Source organism: Hippocampus guttulatus, chromosome 8, assembly GCF_054856545.1.
Source record: "Hippocampus guttulatus isolate MCC_2025c chromosome 8, RoL_Hgut_1.0, whole genome shotgun sequence".
NCBI lineage: Eukaryota > Metazoa > Chordata > Actinopteri > Syngnathiformes > Syngnathidae > Hippocampus > Hippocampus guttulatus.
Genome location: NC_141268.1, coordinates 12503158 through 12521617, shown reverse-complemented (window position 1 = coordinate 12521617; position 18460 = coordinate 12503158). Strand labels below are relative to the sequence as shown.

The following is an 18460-nucleotide window of genomic DNA, read 5'->3' as shown; positions in this document are numbered from 1 at the left end:
TGAATGATTCGTGCTTCCCAAAATTCTTTTATTACATGATTTTATTTACAAACCAAATCTCTCAGTTTCAGCATTTGGAACGATAGCTCATTTTTTGATTGACGCCGTATTATATTCCCCCCTGCCCCCTCCGCCCCATCCAGTGATTTCATGCTGCACTACGTTCACAGTCGTGCGTGTCTTTGACGTCAGGAGAGCACAAGCGGAGCGGCAGCGCTGCGCACAAGCCCGGCCAGCAGTATCAGCATCTCTCCCGGAGGCAAGGAGCGCACAACCCCGGGCACAGATCGCCATTTAGGTACGTTTTATCCGCCCTCGCATTGATGTCCATGTTTCTATGAATACAAAACATCAAGTGTCCATGCCTGACACCCGTGTGAATGAACCTATAACGATGCGGTCTTCCTTTGCGTGTCACATCCTTGAGTGGTGCAGTCCACCCACAGTGCTTTCTGCACGCTTGCAAGCACAATTTAAAAATTTCGGCAAACATGTCTCTCCGTTTAAAACTCATTTTTTAGTTCAGATCTTTATCCATGCGTGACAGTTTCATTTAAAACTTTGAATTGACTTATTGGGGTTGATATTTGTCTAAAAGCTTTAAATGCTGTCATCATTCTCTCTACTGACCATGCATGTTATTCTTTTTTTCTTTCTTCTTTTTTGTCTCGACGCTTTTTTGACTGGCCCTCTTTGTCCTACTTACAGCGCCTATGTTAGTCCCTTTCTATCAACGCTGCCTGTTAGCAAAAGATGTGGCTGTACATTTTTGTTCATGAAAGGTACAGTTAAACGGTCCAGAAGGCTTGAAATATTGTTCAGCGTCCTTGAGTACCTTGAAAGGTGCTTTATGAATCTAACGTATAAGTTATTTGGGCCCTCTTGGAATCGTTGCATGTATTCTTGCAATGAAATAATAGCCCTGAGGGGCTTCAATAGACCCCCCCCCGCCCCGCCAAAAAAAATCACCAATTTTTGCAAGTGTATATATCTTGCTGTGAATGTATGTACAGTATTTTAGGGCTCTCGGGCACTGACAGAAGAATGCACCTTATAGCAGTTTTACTGCACAACACGGAATTCAATGGGCTGTAATACCAGGATACCAGGAACAGTCTGGACCCAAGTCTGGAATGAAACATGATGTCAGCTATTTTGGTTGGAGGAAGCCTCTTTGGCTGAATTCCAGGGCTCTTAGTTTGTCAAACTTCTAGGGCAGTGGTTCTTAACCTGGGTTCAGAGAATCAGTCTCAGGGGTTCGACAGAGCCACTGTTCTAGGGAAAGCACCCAAATGACACTCAATGCGAAGCATCTATTGTGGGTATGGCGTCAAAGTCGGATAATCATTTCCAGCATTCACCATTAGGGGCAAGGGTATTGGTGCACATCCTGTGCGGACCAGCAATGCACGTCGCACATTTACCACAGTTGAGAGCTTCTGAGTTTAAACCTGAGCTACGGCCCTCCCGCGGAGTGTATGCATGTCCTCCCCATGTTTGTGTACGCAAACCTTTCCCACAATTGACGACTCAAATTGTCAATGGATGTTAATGTCAATGTGTACATGTGCCCAGCGATTGGCTGGAGGCGAGTCAGGTGTGCTGCTTTTCTTGCCCAAAGTCAACTGGGATAGGCTCCAGCTTACCTGTGGCTATAATGAGGACAAGCACTACATAGAAAATAGATGGATTGTATTGTGTCATTGTCATTCAGTGGAGTCAAACATGAGCTGCACTAACCATTACTCACATCAGGCTAAGTGAAGTAATGGATCTATTGTGCACGAGCATACTCTCTGCAGTCCAAATATAATTATGGATATTGTATGCCACAGCACTATTCAAGTTTAACCCCCCCTCTACACACACACACACACACACACACACACACGCACGCACGCGCGCACACACACACACACACACACACACACACGCACACACACGCACACACACACACACACACACACATTATTCCAACTTGTGCCATAATGCTTCTGCACTGATTGTGACAAAAAGTCATCTTTTCAGCATGGGCTGTCTTTTGCTGAGGGCTAACAAATGAATTGTGTATGCTGCTCGTTTGGTCTACTTGCAGCTGTAGTGTGGCGAATCCCATCAGTGCGACAGGATGCCTCTAGGAGAGGACGGCAATGGGTGGAAGAAGAAGACGTCTGACATTAAAGAGCATTATGACTTCAAAGAAGTGCTGGGGACGTAAGTTGGAACATCCTTAACACAGCAAAGGATGCAAAGTGGGATCCTTTTTACAAGGCATTTTAACAACCCTTGTTTTGGCAAAACAATGATACAATTTTTCTTTTTACTGCATACCAGTAATCCTAACCTCTAACTTGGAGGATAAATAGTTGGGTTTCCCACAAGTAGCCTGGCTACTCGTGTCTAACTAGCCTGTTGCATGAACTCATTCAGGAAGTTCACATGAGAGGCAAAACGTCTTCACAAAAGAAAACCACAACATCACGTGTAATTAAATAACAAAGTACATGACACACAATGTTGCATTTCTGCTTCTGTCCCACAAAAATTAAAGGTGTGTAATTTGCAGTCACATTATTCCAGATTATGTAATATAGACAGTATTTGTAGCCAAATTGTCGGTGTTGCCGGACCTGGCATTAATGTGTCGATGAAAAGCTACTTAATGGCTCGGAGAGACGATTACAGAGAAGCTCATACAGGAATTCAGTGCATGAGGTTAATTGATTTAAATTATTTTATGTTCTATTCTGTCTAATCCTCACAGTTTGAGGCTCAGTCGGGTGTCAGGACAAAGTGTCCTCATTCAAAGGGATGACACAGGAAGATGCTTGTGTCGCGTGTTCTTCGTCACACAAGCACACTGCAGTGAAATGACCTAATGAATAATCGGATGTGTTGCTGCACTGCTCATGTCTCACTTTGGCTTGGGGCCCTTTGAGCCATCGACGTACAGTCTGCTCAATACAATTAGTTTACACTGTAGATGAAAGAGTCAATCAGTTTGATAGCATAACAGTTGGTTAGTTAAACAGGATAGCCAGTCATATAGTGAGACAGGTTGTTAGGTTATCAATCAGCGTCAACTGGATAGTCATTTAGTGATCATATATGTGAGTTAGGCAGTCAACAAGCACAGTCAATCAGTCATCAGATATTGTTAGCTTGCCAATTCGTACAATTTGCCTCGTCAATCTGTTATGTTGGCCAGTTTTTCCGTTAATTAGCTGGCCAATTGCCATTATTAGCATGGTCAGTCAGTTATCAAAGTTAGACTGGTCTTAGCAGAGTTAGAATAGTAATTAGCACAGTCAGGCAGGATAATTAATCGGTTGGTTAGTTCGCTAATTACATCGTCAATTAGCAAAGCAAGGCTAGACAAGGCAATAAGTACATTAGCACAATTAGTCAGCTGAGATAACTATTCAATCAGCACGGTTAGCATAGTCACTGAGTTTATGGACTCAGTGAGCACGAGTCAGTTAGTTGGTTTGCTGCTTAGTTAATTCGCAACGTTTGCATAGTCAATGAGCCACTGCTTGTCTGGGCAGTGGCAGGTAGTCTATTAGCACAGTTAGTTAGTCAGTTGCCATTGTTGCCAGTCAGTCAGTTAGTTAGTTAACCTTGAAGTATAGTTTGACTAAATCAGGAAAATTCCCTGTATTAAATTCCTTGTCTGTTTTCTTTAACATAAAATATATAAATAAATAAATACATCGGCATTTCTCAATGTCTACAAAACACATTTGATAGTGTGCTTTGGTGACATTTTAGCCGTCACGTCCTTGAGAATATAAACGCATAACATAATCATACTGTATGTACAGTAGCCATAAGGAAATACTAAAAAAAAAAAAAAAAGGACATGTAAGTGCAGACATCCTCTCCGTGAGCCGTCACCTTACCGTGGTGGAGGGGTTTGTGTGTCCCAATGATCCTAGGAGCTAAGTTGTCTGGGGCTTTATGCCCCTGGTAGGGTCACCCATGGCAAACAGGTCCTAGGTGAGGGACGAAACAAAGCACGGCTCACAAAGCCCCTTATGATAAATAAAATCGATGGCACTCAGTTTCCCTTGCCCGGACGCGGGTCACCGGGGCCCCCCTCTGGAGCCAGGCCTGGAGGTGGGGCTCGTTGGCGAGCGCCTGGTGGCCGGGCCTACACCCATGGGGCCCGGCCAGGCTCAGCCCGAAGAGGCAACGTGGGTCCCCCTTCTCATGGTCTCACCACCCGTGGGAGGGGTCAAAGGGGTCGGGTGCAATGCGAGCTGGGCGGCAGCCAAAGGCGGGGACCCTGGCGGTCCGATCCTCGGCTGCAGAAGCTAGCTCTTGGGACATGGAATGTCACCTCTCTGGCAGGGAAGGAGCCCGAGCTGGTGTGTGAGGCAGAGAAGTTCCGACTGGATATAGTCGGACTTGCCTCCACACACAGCCTGGGTTCTGGTACTAGTTCTCTCGAGAGGGGTTGGACTCTCTTCCACTCTGGAGTTGCTCATGGTGAGAGGCAGAGCAGGTGTGGGCATGCTCATTGCCCCCCGGCTCAGTGCCTGTACATTGGGGTTCACACCGGTAGACGAGAGGGGTGCCTCCCTCCGCCTTCGGGTGGGTGGACGGGTCCTGACTGTTGTTTGTGCATATGCACCAAACAGCAGTTCAGCATACCCACCCTTTTTGGAGTCCTTGGAGGGTGTGCTGGAGAGTACTCCTGCTGGGGACTCCCTTGTTCTACTGGGGGACTTCAATGCTCACGTGGGCAATGACAGTGAGACCTGGAGGGGCGTGATTGGGAGGAACAGCCCCCCCGATCAGAACTCGAGTGGTGTTTTGTTATTGGACTTCTGTGCTCGTCACGGACTGTCCATAACAAACACCTTGTTCAAACATAAGGGTGTCCATATGTGCACTTGGCACCCGGACACCCTAGGCCGTAGTTCGATGATCGACCTTGTGGTTGTATCATCGGATTTGCGGCCGCATGTTTTGGACACTCGGGTGAAGAGAGGGGCGGAGCTGTCAACTGATCACCACCTGGTGGTGAGTAGGCTCCGATGGTGGGGGAAGATGCCGGTCCGTCCTGGCAGACCCAAACGTATTGTGAGGGTTTGTTGGGAGCGTCTGGCGGAATCCCCTGTCAGAAGGAGTTTCAACTCCCACCTCCGACAGAGCTTTTCCCATGTTCCGGGGGAGACGGGGGACATTGAGTCCGAGTGGACCATGTTCCGTGCCTCTATTGTTGAGGCGGCCAATCTGAGTTGTGGCCGTAAGGTGGTTGGTGCCTGTCGTGGCGGCAACCCTCGTACTCGCTGGTGGACACCAGCAGTAAGGGATGCCGTCAAGCTGAAGAAGGAGTCCTATCGAGCCTTTATGGCCTGTGGGACCCCAGAGGCAGCTGACGGGTATCGACTGGCCAAGCGGAACGCAGCTTCGGTGGTCGCCGAGGCAAAAATCCAAGCGTGGGAAGAGTTCGGTGAGGCCATGGAAGCCAACTTCTGGACGGCTTTGAGGAAATTCTGGTCCACCATCCGACGTCTCAGGAGGGGGAAGCAGTGCACCACTAACACTGTGTACAGTGGGGATGGGGCGCTGCTGACTACGACTCGGGACGTTGTGAACCGGTGGGCAGAGTACTTCGAAGACCTCCTCAACTCCACCAACACATCTTCCTTGGAGGAAGCAGAGTCTGAGGACCCTGAGGTGGGCTCTCCTATCTCTGTGGTCACCGATGTGGTTAAAAAGCTCCTCGGTGGCAAGGCCCCAGGGGTGGATGAGATCCGCCCGGAGTTCCTCAAGGCTCTGGATGTTGTGGGGCTGTCCTGGTTGACACGCCTCTGCAACATCGCGTGGTCAACGGGGAGAGTGCCTCTGGATTGGCAGACAGGGGTGGTAGTCCCTCTTTTTAAAAAGGGGGACCGGAGGGTGTGTTCCAACTACAGAGGGATCACACTCCTCAGCCTCCCTGGTAAGGTCTATTCCGGGGTGCTGGAGAGGAGGGTCCGTCAGGAAGTCGAGCCTCAGATTGAGGAGGAGCAGTGTGGTTTTCGTCCCGGCCGTGGAACAGTGGACCAGCTCTACACCCTTAGCAGGGTCTTCGAGGGTATGTGGGAATTCGCCCAACCAGTCTACATGTGTTTTGTGGACTTGGAGAAGGCGTTTGACCGTGTCCCTCGGGGAGTTCTGTGGGGGGTGCTTCGTGGGTATTGGGTACCGAACCCCCTGATACGGGCTATTCGGTCACTATACCACAGATGTCAGAGTTTGGTTCGCATTGCCGGCAGTAAGTCGGAATCGTTTCCAGTGAGGGTAGGACTCCGCCAAGGCTGCCCTTTGTCGCCGATTCTGTTCATAACCTTTATGGACAGAATTTCTAGGCGCAGCCGAAGCGTTGAGGCGGTCCGTTTTGGTGGCCTCAGTATTGCATCCCTGCTTTTTGCAGATGATGTGGTGCTGTTGGCTCCTTCAAACAGGGCTCTCCAACTCTCACTGGAGCGTTTCGCAGCCGAGTGTGAAGCGGTTGGGATGAAAATCAGCACCTCCAAATCTGAAACCATGGTCCTCAGTCGGAAAAGGGTGGAGTGCCCCCTCCGGGTCGGGGGAGAGATCTTGCCCCAAGTGGAGGAGTTTAAGTATCTTGGGGTCTTGTTCACGAGTGAGGGCAGGAGGGAGCGAGAGATCGACAGGCGGATCGGTGCAGCGTCTGCTGTGATGCGGACGTTGTATCGGTCTGTCGTGGTGAAGAAGGAGCTGAGCCAAAGGGCGAAGCTCTCAATTTACCGGTCGATCTACGTTCCAACCCTCATCTATGGTCACGAGCTATGGGTCGTGACCGAAAGAACGAGATCCCGGATACAAGCGGCCGAAATGAGTTTTCTCCGCAGGGTGTCCGGGCTCTCCCTTAGAGATAAGGTGAGAAGCTCGGTCATCCGGGAGGGGCTCAGAGTCGAGCCGCTTCTCCTCCACATCGAGAGGAGCCAGATGAGGTGGCTTGGGCATCTGATTCGGATGCCTCCTGAGCGCCTCCCTGGTGAGGTGTTCCGGGCATGTCCCACTGGGAGGAGACCCCGAGGAAGACCCAGGACACGCTGGAGTGACTATGTCACCCAGCTGGCCTGGGAACGCCTCGGGATCCCCCGGGGAGAGCTGGAAGAAGTAGCTAGGGAGAGGGAAGTCTGGGCTTCCCTGCTAAAGCTGTTGACCCCGCGACCCGGCCCCGGATAAGCGGTAGAAGATGGATGGATGGATGGATGGAAGTGCAGACATACAGCCATGGATACCTACAGCAGTCTAAACCATCCCTGTGGTGGTTAGTTTAGTGCGGGCCAGCATGATCGAAATAATCAACGTTATTTATGTTTCTCGTTAGCCATGCATTGAAAAGCTTTTACAATGGGCTCTTAGGTAAATGTCAGCCATGCCAAATAACAGTATGTAGTGCTCAGCTGCAAATCCGCAGAGAGCGAAGTCTCCAAGGTGCAATGAGCAAGTGGATGCTTAATTACATGTGTCTCACAGCAACAGTTGCAATGTGTGACTGAGCACATGCTCTCTAGACTCCGATTTGTGAGAGTCACTGACAAATATTAGATTTTGTGTGCATGAGCTTTAATTCTGGGATGAACGTAATAGAGAACCCCAAAATGTTCTTTGGAAGGAAGAAAGAAAAAAGATTTTCAGTTTTTGTTCTTGTACCCTGCATATTACTGATGGCCACATGGTCTTTTTTCTTGTCTCACAGCACAGTTGTGGTCTCTAACAATGTCCACGCTACTGTGTAAATGCATGTCATTCTCCCCCTCATCATAACCTTTAATGCAGTCTAATCTCTTCTGGAAAACAGCCATGCTATATTTATATCTATTACAAGCAAATGTCTTATTATTATTGTTATTATCATTGTTATTTATTTATTTAGAGCAGGTGCTGTTCCTGTAAATATCTGTGTGTGAGTGTTGTGGCGGACTCATCTTTGGAACTTTTCTTTACATACCCCCAATACTTTTCATTTGACATATGACTCCATTACGGTTTGTCCCATTGAGTGGCTCTCTACAGTTGATGTAAAAAGTCTACACACCCATGAACAGCTACCAGGCTTTGGGATATGAAAGTACAACTTAAAGTTAAATCATTTGCAAACTTTTTCAAAACAATAATCTAGCCTGTAACATGAATGAATGAATTGGAAAAAAAAAACTTTTCGAAAGGGGAGGTAAAAATACATGAACTGACATTACGTGGCTGCACAAGTGTGCACATCCTCTAAGTGGAATGTGGCTGTGTTCGTAACATTGGTCATAAATGTTCATACTTCATATGTCCACGGCTTGTTTTTGCCCAGGGGTGCTTTCTCTGAGGTGCTTCTTGCCGAGGAGAAGAGGACACAAAGGCTGGTGGCTATCAAGTGCATCCCCAAGAAAGCGCTGGAAGGCAAAGAGAACAATATAGAGAATGAGATCGCGGTACTGCACAGGTGAGTTGACCACCCTCAAAAGTGACTCCTGTTGTCCAATTGAAGAACCCCAGGCACATTCTCTGCAGGAGGTCAAGTGAACAGGCCACCAAATGCACGGTGTCAGTAGAAACAGTAGGATTGTGCACCGGAAATGTCAGGAGTAAAGAAGATAGACCTATTTTTAGTGTCCCAGTTGCCAGGGCAACAGCACACAGAGGCGGAGATGGTGTGGAGTTCCCTGAAGCAATGTATTGAAGAGAAGGAGACATAAGGGGTGGAGAAGAAGAGAGGGTGGGTGGTATGGACTGAAATTTGAAGTCACTATTAAGCCAATAAAAGAGCAGCATTACATGGGAAAAAAAACAATCTGGAAAAGAGCACACTTGCTCACCCTGCAATATCCTCTATCATCTGCCACAGTGTTAAAGTGACATATTCTCACAATCTCACGTGTTGATAAGCGATGCCCTGCTGGAGGCTTCACAGTGCATACTTTACACTTCCCGTCATTTTAAAATCTGCTCCGAGTAGCACATTCATCAGACCAACGCTACTGCGCCCGTGCATTATCTTACACTTGCGAGGCGTTCGAATGGTGACATAACGCAACAATAATGCCATCTGGTGACCGCTTTACAGCGAGCACAAGAGGAATGTTCTAGACAGTAATTATGCTTTCATGACTTTTTCAGAATCAAGCACCCTAACATCGTCTCGCTGGAGGATATCTTCGAAAGCACGTCTCATCTGTACCTCGTCATGCAGCTGTGAGTTCTGCTTTCAATTCAAAAGCTGCTAATTTGGAATTATAATTTGGAGGGTAGGGGTCATTTTGAGACAAAATGCAGATGTCTGGTTTTTTTTCTTTCTTGGTGCCATTTTATTACATTCTACAAAGCTGGACCCATTCTTTTAAAATGATGCTGCGCTGTTATGTTATACTGTACATGCAGCATACTGTTTGTAGTCTCTTCCAAATGAAATATTCAAACCTTTCAGCAGCAGCAGAAGCAGCAGCAGCAGCATTTTTAATGGAAAGAGATCTGATTCCAGTTGTTGGACACTCCTGACTAAATTGCTCGGAAAAAAATGCCTGATTTACTGTCCAACCAGAATTTCATTATAAGTGATCTCATGGTTCAATGAGTGTTTGTGCAATATCAAAGGGACACACTGATATTCTCATTTTTACAGACAATGTGGCATGTATATATAGTGTCAGCTTTAGGATAAACCTGCGTTAAAATAAATGGCTCAAAAACTGAGTCTCGAGGAACCCAGTCTGTCATTTTGCTGTCATTGTCAATCCAGCTCGAGCTGGTGTTTGTAAATGTTTAACCTATCTATGTGGTACTGTGAAGCAGAGTTCCTCAGTGCTATGTTCTCAACTCATTTAATTTTAGCAAAGGCTTCAGAGAACAGCCTTGTGGAACAACAATTTTTGTATTCTACATTAATGCAAACTGTAATTTGTTGGTGTGGCAAACTTTACACAGGAGTTCCTCAAGGCGCTGGTCTAAAGCCACTTGTGTTGAAAGCCTTGAGCAAGAAAAGAAAGGGCCCTTCCTTGGCTTTTTTTTTTTTTACTCAAATGAGAAAACAGCTTTGAGCAATGGTTTGAAATATACGGTATATATTTATATATATATTAATGTCAAGGCTCTAAGCACAATTGGCTTGATGGAATAAACATACATGTTCCTCAAGGCATAATTCTCGAGCATCATGTTATACAAAAGTGTCTCAAGAACAGCACCAAATGGTTATTTTTTTTCTTGAACATCAATACAAACCCAATGTTTGTAGACGCTTTAGCAATTACATGCTGCAGTGACGTGGAAGGCTCAAGGCTATTCGGGAGGCATTTGTGTTCAACTTGTCAGCTTGTCATTTTTGCCTTCAGCATCAATACAAACCGCAGCATGCCACTCGGTTACAATTAAGATCAGCTTCACTTTTATCGTTCAGTGTGTCAGGTGGCGAGTTGTTTGACAGGATCGTGGAGAAGGGCTTCTACACAGAGAGAGATGCCAGCCAGCTCATCCACCAGATCTTGGATGCGGTTAAATATCTTCATGATATGGGGATCGTGCACAGAGACTTGAAGGTAGGAGGGGAAAAATATGGAGCAAACTTTTGCAGATTGCATTCTGTCTATTTGCTCTCATGATACCTCTATTTGCAGCCGGAGAATTTGTTGTATTACAGCATGGACGAAGACTCTAAGATCATGATCAGTGACTTCGGCCTGTCCAAAATTGAGGGAGCGGGCAGCGTTATGTCTACAGCCTGCGGGACTCCCGGATATGTGGGTGAGGCATTTATTTCCTGGGTGAGCCACTCTTCGCTTGTGTATGCTCAGCATTCTGTGGCTCAGCTGACATCCTCTTGTGCACATTGCCTCATGAGAGGCTCTCTCATCCCCTACGAAGTCAAGTACAAGCGATCTATAAGTACTCTTTACTCTCTTTAACGTGACACTGCTGCTCACCAAGGTCAAGATGACTTTGAATCCTACCCTCACCCGTGCTGTGCATTTGTGTGTGTTGCACAGCTCCTGAGGTGCTCGCGCAGAAGCCGTACAGCAAAGCAGTCGATTGCTGGTCCATAGGAGTCATTTCTTATATTTTGTGAGTTTGAATTTCTTTCTGTTTGTTGCAATAAAATCTGCCTTTACAAAGGTAAAAATGTGCTCATTTGTCAAAATAACGTGGCCCAAAGATTACAAACAAGACTCACTGTGATGCAGTGTTGTTCTAAATCCTTCCAAAACACAGCAATGTCTACAAAATGCAATTTGTGTACAAACTGTGATGATGTTAAATGTTGATTAAATTCTATCATATAGCGAGAGCACAACAGGATTATAAGCGCTAAAATATATCTGGCCCTGTATTCAGGCACTAGAAAATATTTCAAATGAGAATTGATAAAACGCTACCATGCTAACATGATGGTATGCTAACATACGGCAAAATAAAGAGATGAGTACATAAAGAGCAAATGTCCTGAATAACCGAAACAGTGAAATGTGTAAAATGTGTCCATTAATCTCATAATTTTCCCATGTGAAAAAAAGAGGGAACATGTAACAGCTCTCCAAGGCCCTAATTATCAAAGTTCATGAGATACAAAGAAACAATAAATCATCAGCAACATTATATCTGGTGCACATTTCTCAAAGACGATTCGATAAGTATCTTGATACATGGGAAGGGTGGGGGGCGAAATGATTTATGGATGTAACCATTATAAATTGCAACAATTCAATTTGGTTTGTCAAATCAAAACCGATTTTCTGATTTGAATTTTTTTTTTGTTACACCTCTAATAATTGTCAAATATGTTGGCGCATTACAACAAAAAGTTCATACCTTTCAGACAGTCTTATTATTTTCTTTGCAAAGAAATAATCATCAGACTTTATTGTACCTAATCGGTGGTGTGTTCTTTGCTTCAACATACCTTTAGACTTTGCGGTTATCCTCCATTTTACGACGAAAACGATGCAAAGTTGTTTGAACAAATCCTGAAAGCAGAGTATGAATTTGACTCGCCGTACTGGGACGACATCTGCGATTCAGGTATCACTAGAGTTAATACTTGGAGCATACAAAATCAGAAAACACGTCATTATCATAAACACAACTTTTTTTTTGTAGCCAAAGACTTCATCTGCCACATGATGGAGAAAGATCCTTCTAAAAGATACACATGTGAACAGGCCCTCCAGCATCCATGGTAGGAACCGTTACTGAGACCGTAAATAATTCCCCTCTCATTGGAACAGCAGAGAAGTGTGGAAAAGTGTGTGTGTGTGCGTGTGTGTGTGTGTGTGTGTGTGCGTGTGGTTGGGAGTGGAGATACATAAACTGTTCATGATGTACATTATTTGGAAAACTGCGACAGGAAGTCAAAATGAAAGAACCAATTCTGGCAGAGTATCAAGTGATACAAGACGAAATGTACATACTGTGCATACACACACACACACACACCTACACACACACACACACTACAAGATACAATTTTTAATAAATGGCATGCAAATAGTTTGTTAAGTTTGTCAAATGTTAAACTGTTACAATTGTGATATTTGTAAATATTTTATTTAGTCATCAAAAGCACATTTTCAATGTTGCTCTTGGTATTTTAAAGACGAAAATGACTGTTCAGTAATAATAATATCAATAGGCTCTAAACTGGCTGGCACTCAGTCGGTTCAGCGAAAGAGTGAATGCCTGCGTTTGTCTTTCACCCTTTGAGGGACAGCGGTCACTACAGTGGACAGCTTATCATGTTATCAAGATAGAGGATGCATGAAACGGTTAATGTCCTTCTGGTTCACCTGAGGCTCATTTAATTGTATTTGAAACCAGGAGTCTTATAAATGTATTTTTAAAATACACATACATGACATTTATGTAAAATACAACAGATTAACAAAAGGATGAAGACAAAAAATGAATTACCCTGCTTAATATGTGATATGTGTCACTTACCCAGGATCTGTGGAGACACAGCTCTGGACAAGAACATCCATGAATCCGTCAGTGCTCAAATCAAGAAGAACTTTGCCAAAAGCAAGTGGAAGGTTAGTGCTATGGTAGAAGCACAAAGTTTGTGTACGCGTTTGCGAATTACCCGACCCTCTTTCTCTGCACAACACAGCAAGCGTTCAACGCCACGGCAGTGGTGCGTCACATGCGCAGGTTGCAGCTGGGGACCAGCGTGGAGGGACCTAGTCAGATCACCCCGACCAGCCCCTGCCACGGACTCCTGCTGCCAGAGGAGGAAGAGGAAGATGAGTTGGGGAATGGCGAGAACGAGAGTTGTGAGTTTTCAAAGCACTTCATGTTTTTATCTGTTTGAAAATCGTTTATCATCTTTTTTTTTTCAACACATACACCTTGGTTTACTAAATCGGAAGATGAACTCATCATCGAATGTCACAAATTAAGAAAGCCTGACTTGCTGCTTCGTAATACCAGAACACTGCATTAAATGAGACAGAAAAGCAATTACTCACCGCAATAAAACACAAAATTAATGAACGCATAACTCGGAGCTGTCAGCTCACAATATTGTCACTCAATAATTCAGAGCTGATGGGTATGACGGATCAAGGGTCATTAACATGGTAATCTATTTGATAATGATGTATTTTATTCTGTTTACCCTGCTCAGTCGTCCTCACTGGATTACTAAATACAGCAGCACCTTCTTAGTCAAACACAAATTGCTCTGTGAGACTGGTTAGCTTCCATATTGTTCGAATTTAAAAACTTTTTTTCCCTACAGGAAATCACGTTCAGCAAATGAATGCATTCCAAACTGTCAAATAACTGTACAGGCAATGATGCTACTTTTAACATTTCTGTCATGAATAAACCACTTTAACCCTGCAGGGACAGCGATCACTACAGTGGACAGTTTATCATGTTATCAGGTTACAGGTTATCATTATTGGTGCATGAAAGGGTGAAAATAAATCTAAAATAAAGTACGTGTGGTACCCAGGCTAAGACTGGAGATTTACCCGATTTAAGACACCTCTTAATAAATCTTAACCTGGTGAAATTCAGCATCAATATGTATTAAGTAACATGACAAAACAAAAGAGGTACATACCTTCTTGCCGGTGATTTGAAAAAATGTCTTCACTTTTTTTCTGGCGTATCAAGTGTATGAGATATTTGTATTTTCTGTTTTAAAATTTGACCTATAAAAGCTAACACAGTACGGATTTTATTGTGTTGTAATCTATAGCTATTACCTGTTTTGGAACCTAACCCCTGATTCATAAATATAAATAATAAAGTCGAAGTGACTCGACTGATTCTGAAGGTCCTGGGCAGATTAGATTGACTTGGTCACACACAGAGGGCTGAAATCTGATTGGACAACTACATACATAGACTGGATGCAGTGCATTCCATGGGAAACGTATGCGGTAAAGAGAACAGACAAATTGGGAATAATTTAATACAAGTTCCTGGAACAAATATCAGAATTGAAGTTGTAAATGTAGGTCACTGCTTCCCGCCTACCACTTCCCTGAGGTACGATACTGCCACCTACTGGGTCTTGCAGGAACTGCTGAAATGAATAAGTGTGTGTTGTGTATCTGGCATCTGTCCCGTCCAGTGTCCCATTACAGCGATGACCGCCGTGGAAGTGCAGAGGGCAGCACGGACAGAGACAGCCTGAGGAGCTGTACTTACTGCTGCAGGCCGGCCAGTCGCATCTGAACACAACCTCACTGTCTTTTGTTTGACTTTTTTTTTCCTTCCCAAAATGATTATATTTAGACCCTCTGGAGTGCACAGAGAACTGCTGCTCACCCAGTCTGGCCAGGAATGCGATCGTAAGGTGTCCAGTGTGTGGACCATTATCCTGAGACAGTCCCCGAATGCCAGACATCATCATGCCTGTCCTTACGTTAGTTGTGACATCTATATAGTTTTACCCTTTCAGGGACAGTGGTTACTCCAGTGCACAGTTTATCGTGTTATCAGGATACAAGGTGCATAAACGGGTTAATTAAAGGCCATCTGCTCGTTTTGCCTTCATTCGGCCCCCTGCTCGTTTTGCCTTCATTCGGCCCCATGCCAAAATCCATGCATTCTTTACGTCTCCACAAGAGGGTGCTAAAGACTAAATGCATGCTTGGAGGCGCATCAGATGGCCCTGTGCTACCACAAACTGTATATCGCACGTACCAGGAACCCACCACTCCTGGGAAGTGGCCACTGAGCTTAGATTGTCAGAGAGTGTCATCAGAAGGGTGCAACATAGAGACAGGAAGACTCACAGAAAGATTTAGAAGTGGAGATCATTCATGGAGCCATCACCTGTTGTGAATTTGGGCATTCCTGACCGAATCGTAAGTGGTGCAGAAAGGACCGAAACATTGAGCAGTTTTCAAATTGTTTACCTGTCAGGGTTATAGTGTATTGTACCGGTAATTTACTTCTGAGTGTGAAGTCTGGCCAAGTTCAGTTGAACACAAAGCTGATAGACTCGCAGGAAACCTCATGTGGTTACACAGATTAACTGCACCTTCTGCAATCGAGTGGAAAAGAATGTAATGGTTTTGTTAGTCTCTAAGTTGACCGGCAATGATTGATGAACAAAGGTACATATTTGTAATAGGGCCCGACCGATTAATCGGTTACAAGCAATGCTTTGGTGAGCAATGCAAGTTGTGCAAGTAATTTGTAGTAAATAAATAATACTTTTCAGACTAATTAAGTGAAAATGAATAATTTCTTGAAGCACACTAGATGAGCTTTCAAGATATACTCAATAGAAATACTTAGGAGTCACTGGTCAAAGTGGTGCGATTGTGAAGAACTTTCTTTGTTCTGGCTCAGACTGGGTTGGTAACAAGCGGTTCTGACCTGAAAGTGTATGCATGTCGGGAGGGTCGGGGGTTGGACAACATGAAAGCTTATGAAGATTTTTTTTTTTTGGGGGGGTTTGTTTTATGGCTGTTTTGTTGTTAGAGTCTCACACTGAGATCCCCTCACCCCACCCCCCATCCTACAACATTTGTTGTAATAGGACGTGCCACTCAGTCTCAAAAGTGCATGATGTGGAAAAGCCCCCCTCCCTCCCAAAAAGATCAATCATCCATTTTCTATGCGAAAAGGTAGACGACACCCTGGACTGCTTTCCAGTCAATCACAATTTAAGTGTTCAAACCCACACAAGTCAGGCGACTGAGTGGTTACATCATCAGTGATCCCCCCCCCCCCCGCCCCTCCCTCATGCAAAAATTGAACCCACAAATTCTCATCATATAAAATAAAAAAATGCTTGCTCAATCATTACTGTCTGGGATCTCAATGTGGGCGCTTGGCCTGCTCTGTGCTGTGCAACCTCTAGTGGAAATTGGTCTACTGTTTGCATGACCTGGTTAATTCAATATGTTTACATGAATGATGATAACTTAGTATACACATGATGATGACTATGATTATTATTATTTTTTTAATTATTATCTTTATTATTATTATTGCAACTCTGTGGTATTGACAATGATGTACTTCTGTAATTCTTTTGAGCTCTATAATGTGAAGTGAGTAAAACCAAAAGTAATGTTAACAAAGTACAAAAACACAGCACAGTAGACGTATTGTTTGGCATTTCTCGCAAATTATTATTATTTTTTGCGTCTATTCATTTGTAAATGACTACTTGGACAAAAGTATTGGGACACATTACATCTACAAGAAGGGAACATGGAGGAAAATATGGAGCTGGTCCCTCTTTACAACATTAATAACCCCCCTTTTACACAGAGATTCTGCAAAATGTAACAGAAGATTTTCCTCACCTGAGACTTTTACATAGAAGTCAGCAAAATAGTGTCTTTGGATACAAGTTTTTTGAAGATATAAACCGCCGTGCTGTTTGGTGTTTGTGAACTCAACTCACGTCACAACAAGCAGCAGTTTGGTAGACAGTAAACCATTTTTCAAAAAAGAAAAAAGAGGCATTAAGTTGTTGACTGCCATTCCCGCTTGGAGTTTACTGTCAAACGAAACCTAAAACAACTTGACTTAAAAAAAAAAATAATAATAATTTTAAAAAACATTTTTTATAGTTCATGTAAAAGGGGAACAGTGTCCATTCTTCTGGGAAGACTTACAATATTTCCTCAAGCTTTTTCTTTTTTTTGGTAAGAATTCTGGGTAATTGTGAAGTTGGAGGGCGGTGAAGTAGGACCTGAGAGGGTCTGACTAACAATTTCATTTGGTTGAGATTAGCGCTCAAACGTGATGATAAAAGATGAACAATTACATAACCGTATGAATACTTCTTAAGATGTGTGCCCCCATACTTTTGTCCTTGTCTTATTCATCTCAAAGTCCCCTGATGTGTGTAGCGGTTAAAAAAAAATACATATCCTGGTTGGACGGAAGTTTCAACTGCGAAACAAAAAAGTTCAAAGGTTAAAAGGGAAAAATCACTTGGACTGCGGTCCCAAAGCCATACTCATGAAGTAAAAAATGCTTGTGTGCACAGTCATCTTTTAGTATGTGACTGAGAAAAAGATGGACGGATGCGATTCTCAGACAGAAAAGTAGACAATTTGGGGATGGTGAAATGAATCTCTCTGTGAGCCACATAATCATCAAATTAAGCTATTTGATGTTTATGTGTGTGTGTGTGTGTATATATAATTTTTGAAGCTGACCCATTCTTCAAACAGGTTCACCATATTGTGCAGTTAAAAAAAGGAAAGCAATCACTCTGTGTTTCTACAACATGTGAAAAATATGCAAACCGCGCATGAAGGGCTTCATTCAATGTCAAATATCCATCTTTGGGCCACTTTGATATACATTATTAATACATGTTGTGTATGCTTGTTTTAGCAATCCAAACACATCCAAAATGCATAAAAAGAAGCACTGTATATATAAATACATATACATATACAGTACATGTAAATACACACACACACGCACACACACACACACAAGTATATATTGTATATCCTTTTTGTAAAGCTGTTTTGAGCTACAAACATATGGATGCAATGCATCATGGGGTATTGAACAAGATGTAGAAGAATTCAGTTATTTGTACCCACTGAGAGCAGGAAATGGAATAAATCTTCCTTGTCTATGCATTGTGTGTGTGTGTGTGAGTGTGTGTGCGCGCGCTGTCACAGTGTTGCATTTGCACAAGTACAAGGATTTGATGATGTGTGCTAAGATTATAGATATTTCAGTCATCCGCAGATACCATTTTTCCTTCTAATTTTTTCAAACTTGTGAATTGTTTTGACAATGTGGAACTGATCCACTTCTACTCTCCTCCATGATGCTTCGTTTAAAGTGGTACAAGTAGTATTTGACAAGAACTACTCTGCATGATATGGAGTGGCTGTACTATTGTGCTTTCTTTAGTTTGTGGTGACATTAGGATACATTCATTCATTCATTCATTCATCTACCGAACCGCTTTATCCTCACGAGGGTCGCGGGGGGTGCTGGAGCCTAT

General features: G+C 43.9%; 1 protein-coding gene across 1 annotated transcript; it reads left to right on the top strand.

The window, feature by feature from the left end:
* Positions 1–158: 158 nt before the first annotated feature.
* Positions 159–18086, top strand: camk1a (calcium/calmodulin-dependent protein kinase Ia). Its single transcript, XM_086118392.1, has 12 exons — positions 159–298; positions 2096–2214; positions 8330–8461; positions 9136–9210; positions 10412–10550; positions 10629–10755; positions 10998–11073; positions 11915–12027; positions 12106–12184; positions 12950–13037; positions 13115–13277; positions 14591–18086. Exons 2-12 carry the CDS (start codon positions 2129–2131, stop codon positions 14692–14694), a joined length of 1182 nt encoding a protein of 393 aa, XP_085974518.1. The 5' UTR covers positions 159–298; positions 2096–2128; the 3' UTR covers positions 14695–18086.
* Positions 18087–18460: the final 374 nt, after the last annotated feature.

Bases quoted from the DNA above. Each gene is read 5' to 3' on its own strand.
- camk1a (XM_086118392.1), top strand. From the start codon at position 2,129: ATGCCTCTAGGAGAGGACGGCAATGGGTGGAAGAAGAAGACGTCTGAC. The intron at 11,074-11,914 runs GTGAGTTTGAAT...ACATACCTTTAG, and splicing joins GGAGTCATTTCTTATATTTT to ACTTTGCGGTTATCCTCCAT. The intron at 12,028-12,105 runs GTATCACTAGAG...TTTTTTTTGTAG, and splicing joins GGACGACATCTGCGATTCAG to CCAAAGACTTCATCTGCCAC.